The sequence below is a fragment of the Pelecanus crispus genome, chromosome 3, assembly GCF_030463565.1.
Source record: "Pelecanus crispus isolate bPelCri1 chromosome 3, bPelCri1.pri, whole genome shotgun sequence".
Classification (NCBI taxonomy): Eukaryota; Metazoa; Chordata; class Aves; order Pelecaniformes; family Pelecanidae; genus Pelecanus; species Pelecanus crispus.
The window spans coordinates 55,579,098-55,592,272 of record NC_134645.1 but is presented as its reverse complement, the minus strand read 5'-3'; the positions used below and the strand labels follow the sequence as shown (position 1 = coordinate 55,592,272).

The 13,175-nt window shown below is 39.8% G+C and overlaps 1 protein-coding gene across 1 annotated transcript in view; it reads right to left on the bottom strand.

Moving 5' to 3' along the window:
* Positions 1-3,365: 3,365 nt before the first annotated feature.
* PRKN (parkin RBR E3 ubiquitin protein ligase) overlaps positions 3,366-13,175 on the bottom strand; it is a 699,368-nt gene continuing 689,558 nt past the window's right edge. The window contains exons 11-12 of the mRNA XM_075707694.1: positions 7,521-7,638; positions 3,366-3,475 (exon numbers count right to left, since the gene is read on the bottom strand). Coding sequence (XP_075563809.1) covers positions 3,366-3,475; positions 7,521-7,638 — 228 coding nt within the window. The remainder of the gene's footprint in view (positions 3,476-7,520; positions 7,639-13,175) is intronic.

Below are 13,175 nucleotides of genomic sequence, written 5' to 3'. Positions count from 1 at the left end.
TGAAAGATGAAGAAGGTTTGAGGTAAAGAGAATTCAATTAACAAAGGCAAACCTAGATGTAAAAAGATACAGGCTTCTTTTTTGTTTTATATCACCATAATAAATCATCATCTTTGAATATACAGAACATATAGTTAAATATTAGTGTTTCCAGAGTGTAATGCTAGTGGAGAACATAAACCCACAAGCTCTTGAAACCTTTGCGTCTGCTTATGCCCTCAGGTTGTTTTCCCTCTTGTTTCGTGCTTGAGTTCTGTTTCTCTTCATTACCCCTACGGCTGCCCAGGACTACTTCCAGAGACATGCGTGCTGAAGCAGAGGAAACATTTGCCAAGGCTGGCTTCTGGCTTCATGGATGCTAGCAAGCAATGCCAGTTCGTAAGTTTTAAAAAAAAGGAAGACTCCCCTCTCCGTGCCAGCGACAGAGACAAGAGTGTGTGTGAGCTCTGCAGTCCTGCTCGTCCTGCCAGGAGCTGCACCCTGTTGCTGGCAGGGATGTTGCCCTCACGCCTCTAGCCATGACCAATTGTACTTAAAACTCAGCAGGCCCACCCATACACCTGAGCAACAGGTCTCTGCATGAGCCTCAGAGGCTAGTAAATAGTTAAGGTGGGTGAGATGAATTCCACCCTGATAGTTCAGAGCTGAAATAAGAGGAACAGTCTAAATAGACACTGAGGACTTGTTCTGTTTTGTTTTGTTTCAAATTACAGTATCAGTTAGATTTTTTTTTAAATTTTAGATTTTTTAAAAAAGACATTTTCCATGCAAAAAAAATTGTCAGTGTAGGAAGTTTTAGGTCCAATTCACACATCTCTGTAGGAATTCTAACATTCTTACAGTGTCAGCAGAGCATTAATCCTGATTTTTCATACACTTTAAATTGTGGAAACTATGAGAATTATTCTTACTGTAAACAGGAATTAGTTTTACAGCCTGTACCATCTCAAACTTTGTATATGTGTGTATACAGATACAGATGTATATGTATTAATACAAAGATCAGGACATGTTCTATTAAAATCTGCAGGATCCACCTTTTTTGGCAGGGTGTAAATCTGGACTGTGTGAAGAAACGCTATGTGACAAGGGCCTATAAAGTCAGTCTCTAAAAGTGAATAATCTTGAGTCAATGCTGAAACTGCTTTCTTTATTCTCCTTTCCTGCACTTGCTTATGGCTTAGATGAATGCTTATAATCCCATCCTCTGACAAGTTCTTCCCAAGAAAGAGATGTTTCTATTCTAGCTTTACGACTCATGCCTGCCATGGCCTGCCCAGGCCAGAAGGAAATACAAGAGCTGATCTATAGTCCGTTGACTTCAATGGACGTTGATCCAGGGACATAAGTTACATGTTTCTGCATGACAATTAAAACATTAACTTGTTAGGGCAGGCTCTAACTCAGTGAAGCTGCCTTACAGTGAACAAGATTTTCTTCCTCTGCAAGAGAGGCACCAAAACAAAAAGAAAAAAAAGGTAAAGGGATTCAGCCTTCTTTTATTCCAAATGTTTGTGGATATGAAATATAGTGATGAGCTCCCATGGAGCACACTATCAAAGTAAAATTAAGCAATGTGATTTCTTTTTCCCCCGGCCTGTTGGCAACAAGCCATATAAATTATAAAATAGACCCAGGTACAGGAAATCAAATCATGAAATAATCAGAGCTCACAGTAAAATACACCCATTAAGATAATGTACCTAATGACCTACATTGCAGCATTCTATTGCACCCCTATGCTTCAATGTAGCTACTTCTGCATATGTTTTAGTTCACTGGTGCCAAAAAGGAAAATGGCCTTTTAGAAATGGCCATTGTCCACTCTTTGCCTCTTCCTTTCTCTCACATTTTCTTAATTCTACCAGTTCAGTCCCTCATTTTTGGTACCTCATCCCTTCATCCCTTTGTTTCCTCAGACTCTTAATGTCAATTCCAGCTGAGACAGATGAATACACCACTGCTTTTAGCAACTGGCCATGTTTGTAGTGAGCCTGGGATTTCTTTATACCTCAAGCTTCCTGCTCTGCACTGACTGATACAAGGCACACCCATATTTTCAGGACTCTACAGTCATACCTTACAAAATATTAATTCACACTTGATACAAGAAGTCCATGGCCTTGGAATTTATTCTGTGCTAATAGTATGTTTTAATCAAAGGGCTAGCCTTGCAGCTGGGAGTTTGAATCAGTCAAGGAAATGCATGGTCCACCCATCATATTTGTACTCATTTACTTTGTATTCAAATGAAAAAAGAAATAAAGAAAGTTTAAAATTTTGACCACTTTATTGTGCGTTTTTTTCTAAAACTGACTTGTGCAAATCTTTACATGGCATGTTGGATGTGGACAGTACCCGCTTCATTTCAGAATAAGACAGCAATGTAAAGCACACCAAACAGTAAGATTGTTCAGGCTTGGAAATGCTAGTAAGCTTTACTTACAGTGTTAACACTGTAAAATGAAAGATGTCCCTCTTCCCCACACTGTTTGAGCTGTGAATGTATTTTCAGAAATGTACCCATATTCTAATTCAATTTAGGAGAATGATGATAGAGAAAACCCCCGAGAAGTCTCCTTCTGCCTCCCCCTTGCCATGTTCAAAGTGTTGCTGTAAGCACAAGAAAAATGAAGCCCTGTGAGTCTAGCTTGCACAATGCTAATCAGATCCAGTCACCACTGCAACAACAGTCATAGGCAGAGCTGAAACTGCATCCTTAGCTAATCTTCCAATGGTAGAGTATGTAGGCAGGTTTTGTGTTTTATGTTACAAATACACAAGCACAAATATGGCATAAAGCTGGATGTTTCTGTTAGGAAGGAACCCTGAGAAAACACTGAAGAGCCACAGTCTTCCCTCTGCCAAAAAAGCTGTTAAGAAATACTGCCTCAAAAATCAAGAACTGTGCTGAATGAGCGAAGGAGTGGTCAAAGAAAAAGCAGCTGATGCAGGGAACATCCTCCATGGCCCTTGACACTCATGCACTCACACACACATATGCAGGCTGCTTGCTCTTGCAAGAGTTATGGATTCCTGACTATAAACGCCAAGCAAAGTTCCTCCTGGTAACCGTGTCTGCTCTCTGTGCTGACAGACTGCACAAGTCCAGAAAGGTGTAATTTTGTACCATGATGAGCAATTAAAACAATTACTCTTTTTACTTAGTGGATTTAAAACCCTTGGCATAACTTCAATGTGATTTTGATATGATTACATATGCAGAAAGCAAAACCCAACAAACTGGTTCAACTTCTGAACCAGTTTCCCTGAAACCAGTGGGAGTTTTGTTTAAGCAAGGAGTTCAGAATTTGGCCCTGATGAAAGGAAACTTTAGCATCAACACGGGCTGGCCTCAGCAACCACTAGTCAAACCAGTGGTCTCCCATGCAGGTTCTGTTCCACTCCAGGCCACAGTTCCAGCACCACTCGAATCTGCACTGAGGGCGAGGACATTTCATGTGCATGCAGCCCCCTGCAAAACAGCAACAGAATGGCCTTGGTACTTGGCAAACACTTAGAGATGTTAATCAACAATTAGAAGTTTTCAAATCAACTTTCTTAGGTGTTCATTTACTAACCAAGTAGAATATTCAATAAAAGAAAAGAACAAACCTGAAGAATACTTTTCCTGGGCTTTCTAAAACCTGCTATTCCCCCTCTTTTTGGGGTGGAATGTACTGGTCTCACTTGAGGGACTGCAGGAGTAGGAACTGCAGTCCTGCCTGAAATTGGAAGAGACTGCACTAGGGATGGGGAAAAGTGGTGACAGTCTGTGGCCTCTCAAAGCAATCATGGAGGTGTCTGTTCAAGGATACTCTACCCTACTCCAGCTGTGAGCTCGAAGTTGAACAAAATTAAATTATTTTTTTAATTTGGATTCAACAGCTGAGAGATTTGCAAAGAGAATAAATCCGGAGAGACAGACTTTGGTGGCTAACTGCTGATTATATTAAAATGACATTAGTAATTTAAGTTGATTTGACCTTCTTAGTATCTGAAGCAGCCTTTCAATGGTATCAATGTTTCCTGTGTGTTGGGTTTCTTACTTGTCCATACTGTGACAGCAGCTTTAATCTCTCTGCTCACAACCTTGATCAAATGTTTATTTTGTAATATATAAAACATTAACATTGTCAAAGGTCATTACAGAAATACACTTCAAATGGAAATTATGTTGCTTACCACACAAAGAAATCTCTTGTATAATTCAAACTGAAAGAAAAGCATGCAGAATGAAGAAATGCCAAAATGCCATCTTGCTTTGACTTTGGATGGTGATAGGAGGTACAGGGAGTGTGTGTTCCCTACTGTATGACCTGCTACCCTTACACCACCTTTTCTGTAAATGCCACTCCAGAATGATTCTCAGAAGGTAAAAACAGTAGGAGACACAAGAACAGGTTTGTTAAAATAGGCCTCTATGCTTCATGTGACAGAGAGAGAAAACTAGCTGTGATGGCGAGGTCTATTTGTCAGATTATATCTTTGTGTAAGAGATGCAATTCACCGGACATTTTTATATTTTATTTAAATGTAAGCATACCAATGGCCAGCCTCTGTGTTACACTTTACTTAAGGTTTAGATCCAATCCTCACTTACAGTTCATATTAAGCTATGACTGGGTAAAATGCATCTCAGTCCTGGCGCAGGACCCAAAGCCCAATTGGCACCCTCTGTCAAACATGTGCTCTACCTGCTATGCTACATAAATCAAGTTATTCTCTGCTACATGGCAGCTGAGATCAGCAGTCAGAGCGGAGAGTGCCTCAAGCAATGTGGCCTACAGCTTTGTGAGTACAGCAGTCCTCTGAGAGACGTGGATGTGTGTTTAAACTCACTCAGACTGGGAATTGAGCTGTGGGAAAGTGTTTCGCTCTTTCACTTCGGCTATTGCAGAAAAGTTATTGGCCTATAGAAGTATTCTACAATGCCTATTACAGGCTATTATAGAAAAGTTATTGACATAGAGAAATATAGGCTATTATAGAAAAGTTATCAGCATTGTCACTGTCCCTGTAAAAGACAGTATCCACAGAAGCATTTGTGGAGGGAAGGCAGATTTATTCTCTTGTGTGTAGTCAGTGTACTCCTCCCAAATGAGGACTTTTGGCAGACTTCCATCTACAGTCACCAGCCTCTTGACACCAGCTGTACTTAGGCAGAACTGAAGTGCTCCTTTTGGTTTACAAATGTCAGCCTAGAAGCTGGCCCATGCAGTACCCATGACCAGAGAAGCAAGCAAGCACTGCACTTTTTAGGCTTCACACCTTAATTCATAGAATCGCAGAGTCACTGAGGTGGGAAGGTACCTTTAGAGGTCATCCAGTCCAACCCCCTGCTGCTGAAAGCAGCGTCAACTAAAGTAGGGTGCTCAGGGTTGTGTCCAGTTGGGTTTTGAATGCTTCTTAGAATGGAGACTCTGGGCAACCTGTTCCAGTCTTAAACCACCCACACAGTAAAAAGCATTTTCTTATGTTTAAATGGAATTTCCTGTGTTTCAATTTGTGCCCATTGCCTTCTGTCCTTTCAGTGGGCACCACTGAGAAGAGTTTGGCTCTGCCTTCTTTGCTCCCCTCATCAGGTATTTATTTATCCAGTCCTTTTATCATCCTTGTAGCCCTTCATTGGACTTGCTCCAGTCCATGCGTCTCTTGTACAGGGGAGCCCAGAACTGGACCCAGCACTGTAGAATTGTCTCACCATTGCTGAGCAGAGGGGAAGGACCACCTCCCTCTACCTGCTGGTAATGCTCTTCCTAATGTGGCCCAGGATGCTGTTGGCCACCTTTGCTGCAGGGGCACATTGCTGGCTCATGTCCAACTTGCAGTCCACCAGGACACTAAGGTCCTTTCCATCCAGTTGGCTCCCAGCTTGTACCAGTGCATTTCCCTTTGCTGAACTTCATGAGGTTTCTCTCAGCCCATTTCCCAGCCTGTCGAGGTCCCTCTGAATGGCAACACAATGAGACGATTCCGGTATGTTGAAACACTTCTAGCCTGCTGCTGTGGCTTTGGCATTTTGCACTACAAGGCACTGTTCTAACCTGGGTCAGGCTATAAGCAAGGAAAGGTCTTTTCCTGCTTATTATCCATTTTCAGTAAATATTTTCTTTCAAGAATAAGAAGTATAATGGCCTTTATTTCCTTTTTCATACACTGGGGATTTTTACAGGCAACTTCCCTAAACATCAGTGGGAGTTGTGTAAATTATATCATGGTGTCAAATACGGATATCCTATTTGTGACAAGTGACAACTGCCTGCAATTTAACAGTAAAGACTTTGTAGCAGAGTCTAAGAGAAAGTAAAGGTCCTAGCACTGCTTCCAGCCTGACCAGAAGGTTTTCTTTTTTCATTTGGCTATGCACAAGCTGTTAAGTATGAACAGTCACGATTATTATTTGTCTATTTCTAATCCAGTTCAAACCTCTGGTTTCCAGCCTGTTTTACAAGTCTGTCAATAATTTTTTGACCTACCCCTCTGTTATCCCTCTTCTGCTGCCCACCTTGCTCTATACACTTTGCCAAATCTTGTCTTGCCTTCCCACTCTTGAATTCATGCTTTCTTTCCTTCTGCTTCTTGTGCTTGAAGAAGTCTCCCACTTCCCATCTGCCACCTGCCTTCTTTTCTTTCACGAAACCCCGGATTTCAGGATTTTGTCCTATTTCTTCCTCAGTAATATTTCCGCAGTATCACTGCTTGAAGTATTGTCTCCTTGCAGTTTACAGCATCTTATCTGGCGTTTTCAGAGTCCCATTTGAATAAGTGATGCCACAAAACTGAGAAGCATCCTCTATACTCAATATTTGTATAATATTTAGGCAATGATTTTAATATATTTTGATCAATTAACATAAATACAATTAAATCTTGGAACAACATGAACCTATAGGGTATAGCCTATTTGCTGTTCCTGTTCCCCATTTTAACCACCCCAGTGCCAGTAGATTACTTTTCTTCCTACGTGGTAAGCATTGATTAGTGCAACCAGTTTGTCAGGACTCACGTTTCTTCCTCTGACTTGCTCTTCGACTGTGGGCATGTCACCGGGCTGAGATTCACCTCATTCAAATTTAGCTATATACTGTGCAGACATCTACTGCAGGACTAATTCTCCACACCCCACTTTTAGGTGTGATTCTTCTGGCCTACATTAGACACATGTTCTGTTTCAGCATGAGAGGAGTTTTGCCCTACAAATGTCTATTTTTTCCAGTGATAATGGAAAATCCAGACAACCAGCAGACTGAATTCATATGAACTGTACATCCAGTGTGTCTCTGCATGCCTCATTTTCCCTAACTATAAAATAGCCGGGCAGTTTGTGAGGCTTAATTGGTGGCTTTAGAACTAAGATTTAGATAATTTTGATAAAGTGTCAGAGGGAAGATTTAAGTTCTGTGTGCTCTACCTCTCTTGGAATAATAGTGTGCATATGTACACATGCACATTCATACATTTATATTGTCAAATGAATTTTAAAAGACAGTTAAGTATGAGATATCTAATAAATTTACCATTTTTTTCTACTGGAATATTGCAGCTGGGGCATGGCTTGGTTGTCTTCTTGATTGTTTCTCTAGATGCCTCTTCCCATCGAGCTTGCATGGCTGCATGTTCATCAACTACGTATCCCTGCAAAGAGAAAGAAAAAACACCTGTGGGCACAATACTGAAAGGCTGCGCTGGGACATGGTGTCTACACTGAAGCGATAAATATTGACGCATGAGACACAGGCAGGAGTGACTGCAAGGCCAGGTAGGCTGGCCTTTGTGAGAGATGCAGATTTTTGCTTCAAAATGCAAACTTATTTTCTCCCAGTGTGCACAACACGTGTATTGGGTTAAATCCGGGGCTGCGGGCTGGTGGGGGGAGCTGCAGCAGCCGGAGTGTGTGCCATCCTGGGGGTCCTTCCTACATCCAGCTGCAGCGCAGGCCCTGTCCTCCCTGCTGCTCCCTGCCCTGAGTGGCCGGCAAAGACCTGACAGGAGGACACAGGGGGCATCATGCTGTGCTGGAAATGCACAAAGACACGTAAAGCAAAAGGCAAGGCGAAGCAGGAGTCAGATGAACTCGGCTGAGACATGAGATGTTAGACACCCTAGGTTTGATTCTGCTTCAGGGCTTAAAGCCCTTCTTGCAAGAAAATGCAAAAACACCAAGGCAATGCAACACTTGATAATGCAGAATGGTGGGGTACCTGGAAGGAAACTCTTTCGCATAATAAAGTGTAGTCCTTTGTTTTGGAGGTCTAGATTTCATTCAGACAAAAATCTATATAAATTTAAGAGGCCTTAAGAGGCACAAAGAAGAAACATAAAAATTTTGGAGAAAAAGTAAAAAAAAAAAACCAGTGAACAATGAAAGCAAATAGCTCCCCAGATAAAACGACACAGATGGAAAAAGTCATCATGAAGAGTGTTTTAAAAGGGACTCCTGTGTTCGTCCTATTTATGACTGGGACAAAATTACATAATCTACACAAGTGTCCTACTTGGCAGTTTCCTACCTAAAATGATAATACAAGGACGAAAGAGATGGCAGTGCTTTGGGTCATTTCTATCACAAAAGGTTGGCAACTATGTGAATAATAGCTGTAAACAATGTGTATAGGTTCAAGCCTTGAAGTTCTGCTCTCTCCATTTGCAATGAAGGCTTTTTCAAGCATGGGGGAAAAATTATGAGCTTAAATGAAATTATATAATTTGTAAAAATTCCCATAACTTCTTTATGTATACCTTCTAATTACTTGTAGGCTGCTATGTGGATAGACTTTTAATATTTATTTACAGGGATAATTTTTTTATATATTTATTTCTAGTAAGACAGAAAAAGGATATTGGCCCAACTTTTAAACATGCAACACAACCATAACTCCTCTTGATTTCTGCTTAGCTTCTACTGACAAAACATGGGAGCTGTTGAAGTGTCAGTGAGTAAGACCCTGATTTTATTTCTGGGCTGAAGTCACCTGAGTTAAAACAGAATAACAAAGAACAACATCTGCAGAAATTTGTTTCCAGCTCATCTGGTGGCCATTGTGACATGCATCTTAAAAAAAACCAAAACCCCAACAGGCTTTTTTAATCAGGAAACCTCAAAAATGTGTTTATGGTATTATTTCTTTTATTTTACTTTCTACACCAGTCTCCTCAGCCCTTTAATCCCTTTTGTTGCTCCTCACTTAGTATTCTCCAATTTGCCAGTATTTTTGATGTAGAGGTGACAAAAGTGAACAAAGTCTTCTCAGCTGTATCCTAGAACTGACTTTTGCTTTTAGCTCTCTGCTTCAGGAGAGGGAACTCAGCCCTGCACCCTGCTGGATTATTCAGCAATTCAGCAAAAGGATGACCTCTATACAACCGTACATTCGTAAGTTCTGGGAAATAGAAAAAGCTGCTCAGGCTAATAGCAAAGAACATAATCTGGTATTGATCTCGCAACACCTTGATCTTTAAGGAAAGATGACTTTAGCAAGCAATCTGAGCTAACTCAGAAAGGCCTGAACACAAGATGGGGAGAGTGGGGACCGATAGCCCACCTCAGTTCACCCAGTGACAGAGGAAAGATGATATTAATTTCATCTGGTTGTAATGGGAATTAATTACTTGACATTGTTAAAGATAATTCAAGATGAAAATCACTATAGCAATGACAAAACATTGCTATTCTTTTCAGAATAATAGCTACATGAGAAGACCAGATGTATTTCTAATTTATGTAGTCAACCCAGAAGAGCTTCACAGTGGCTCTGTTTTTCCCAAACAGTCCAAATTTAAACTGTGTGGTTCAGTGCTTGGAAACATACTTTTTCCCCATCTTCATGTCTTTGTTGTGCCCTAATAGCAAAAGACACTGAGGCAAAATTTCACATGCCAAATTGCTAATTTGATTTGTATAAAGATATTTGATCTTAGTTCCAAAAACAAATACAAACTTGGGAGAGCTTAGGAATAACTAAAATAAACAACTCCAAGCCACACATACGCAATTCACCAAGAAAGAACAAATTGCTGAAAACAGCACAGTGAATTATTACATTAATGTTTTCCATTGCAAAAATTCTAGCATAAAATAGATGCAGCAGCATGATATTTTCAGCCCATTAGAGCAGAAGCATCCCTCTTATGCCCAGCCTTGTTGAATGCTAAGTTAAAAACTTCCTGCCACAGGAAGCAAATGCAGAGAAATGGTACAGTGCTGGAGTCCCTCCGATTCAGTAAAGAAATAATACCATACTGAGACCATACTGAGCTATGAGCCTCCAGCATTCATGTGCTTTATTTAGTACTCCACATACAATGACTCCAAGGACACATGTGTTTATCTGCATTTTTTCCTCAGACAACAAAGAAATGGTGTATGGCAGTTCTCCACTACCAGTGTCTATTTAAATTACCTTCTTTCATCCTAAGCTAGCAAACCTAATCTTCTTGACAGTGGCCTAGGTAACAGAGCAGGTCTATCAAGCAGAGGTGGCTGACACTTTATTTGGCCTTCCTGGACTTGGATAGGAAGTTCAGAGATGCTCCAGGTGTGCATCACATGCCAGCTTGCTGAGGACAGGAGACTTTGATCAGTTGTGATGCTGATCCCACACAATATGCTCTAGTTCCCCAATTATTACAAAATATTTGTTCCAGCACTAGTGAAAAGCTACTAGATTCCATCCATGCCACTTTATGAATAATTTTTTTGATTCTTAACTGTACTGCACATTATGACCAGGAATGAATACCCATAAATAACAGGAAGCTACAGTAAGAGCTGTTGCAAGCATTTTTCAACATTCCCTCAGCAGTATTCCTTTAGTGACATAGAGGAAAAAGTCTGTCTTCTTGCCACTGGGTCACACTGAAGGACGCAGATTTACTTCTATTCTGTTTCTATGCTGAGTCCTTTGGAAAAATTAACGGGGGTAAAGAGACCAGAGACTGCTGAACACTGTACAGCAATACAAGAACATATACATGGAAAGCTTTTTATGCAGTTAATCAATATTAGGCAGTACTGGAAAAAGTCCTACAGAGACAGAAAGCATCTTGAAATAGAAATAAAGTGTCCTTCTTAAAGCAGCATCCCATTCAGGTAATAGGGCACACATTGACTTGTTGGTAGAACTACATAAAGTAAACAAAGTATGTGTTCACAGTCAGCAGCTAAGCAGTACCATCCAGATTAAAAACATTTATGGCAAAACTTCTTGTTCAAAATACTGAAAGCATTAGATATATAATGTTACATTCCGACATCCACCGCGTTATATACTGTCTTATGTAAGCACACTTCTTTTATGGTCATGATTATTTTGCCTAGCATAGATAACATCTGAAAACTGAAGACCCTTGATTCAGAACAGAACATGACGCTGTTAACATTATGTTGTGCTTAGCTTTAGTGAATGTAATTTCTGGAGTCCTGCATGTTTGCTGTTGGTGCTTAATTCCTTTCTGATAAGCAAAACAGCTGGTCATGCATACAAAATGTATCCTAGTGCAGCTTTCTTTAAATAAGAAATATGTTTCCTTTTGATCAGAAATGCTTGAAGTTAATTTTCCTTGTAAAAATAAGATTTTTTTTAAAAATAAAAAGAGATATATAAAATTACAACTTTATGTGAAATACAGAATTTTAAAAAGGCTTGGATGACTCAGAACAGAAAGTATTACTCATTTTCTAGCATGAATGGATATCCAACTATGGATATTTAAAAGGGTTTGAAAGGAAGACAAAGAATAATTCATTGTACACAAAGCAATGTTCAAACCACAATAATATTAGATTAACACAGCCCACTAATTATTTTGGGCTAGAGCTCTGAGCAAAAGCAGCCTCATCTGTTGATGCCTGATCTACAAGAGATGGTGACAGTCCAACTTAAATGTCTTTTGTTTTCTCAACTTCTTCTGCAACGTTTTATGAACATGTTCATGTGAATTAACCTGCTGTTGTGTTTAGTGGTGTCTTCTACTTCAGCTGTGGGGGAAAAAATAGCAGATGTCTAGGGAACTAGATAGGCTAGAGAACTTTTGAAAAAAAATCCATTATTTGAGTCACTTAAGAGTCAAAATCTCACAGACAGGTGCACATAGCTATGGGACCAGTGCTCTAGTCTAGAGAAAGATTTTGGATAATCAAAACACTAAAAAATGGCTATAGGTGTGAAACAGGAAAGAAATCCATCAATGGGAATGTGTTTCATGCACTGGAAAAATAGTGGTGTCAGTACTGCACTGATCCAGTTAAACTCACATGAAGCAGCTTTGTGTGAGCCAATTTGTCTGGTGTGCCTAGGGAATTCTGCTGTAAAAAAGGAGCTGCTTTGTGATGACAGCAACTAGCTAAAATCAAAGTGATATACACGGGGTATTGTGTCTGATGTAAGATGAAAGAGACTTTCACTAAACAAAATCAGAGAACTCTGGTTTGGTGACACTGCACATCAAGGTTCTCACTTTGCATGTTGGGGCCATTTATATCAGATGAATTAAATTCAAGTAGCTGGTGAATACTGAATTTACACTGCTCTAAAGCAGAAAATCTAATCTAATACAGGTCATTCTTGTATAACTGTTTTCCATGAGTGGAATAAAGAACATGCCTTCTACCGTAAGTGGGAACACAGCTTCAAATGACTGTCAGCTTAACCTCATAAAAACAAGCAGCCTGTCATATCTTTTTATTTTATTGCTGCCCAAAATAGGAAAGCTAAAATTCTCTCTATAAAGGTCCCATCTATTTCTCATTAGACCTATTCTCAGATTTCCTCTGGTGCATCTTTATTTATAACATAGAGATTAATTTTACAGGACATTTCCCGGTTATAGTTATTTTTCTTGCTCCTTTAATTAGGCATCTGTGGGTTAAATGTCCTGTGCTTGACATTGTGAGTATACCAGCTACTAAACCCCTGAGCCTCAGTTTCTTTTCCAATTGTTTAAGATACTTTAGAAATCAAGCTAGGTGTACCACTTTTTTGTACAGCCATGTTTTATTTAACTTTTTCAATTTATCTGATGGAAAAAAAATCAATGGTCTAATAATAGACGTTCCACATTTCATACTGTGACTCAGGACTCATTGAAAGATGTTATGTATGATGAACCTCCTCAGTAGCTTTTTCTTTCAGTAAAATGCAGTGAAATAATTCATGATAATTGTGGTCAGCATT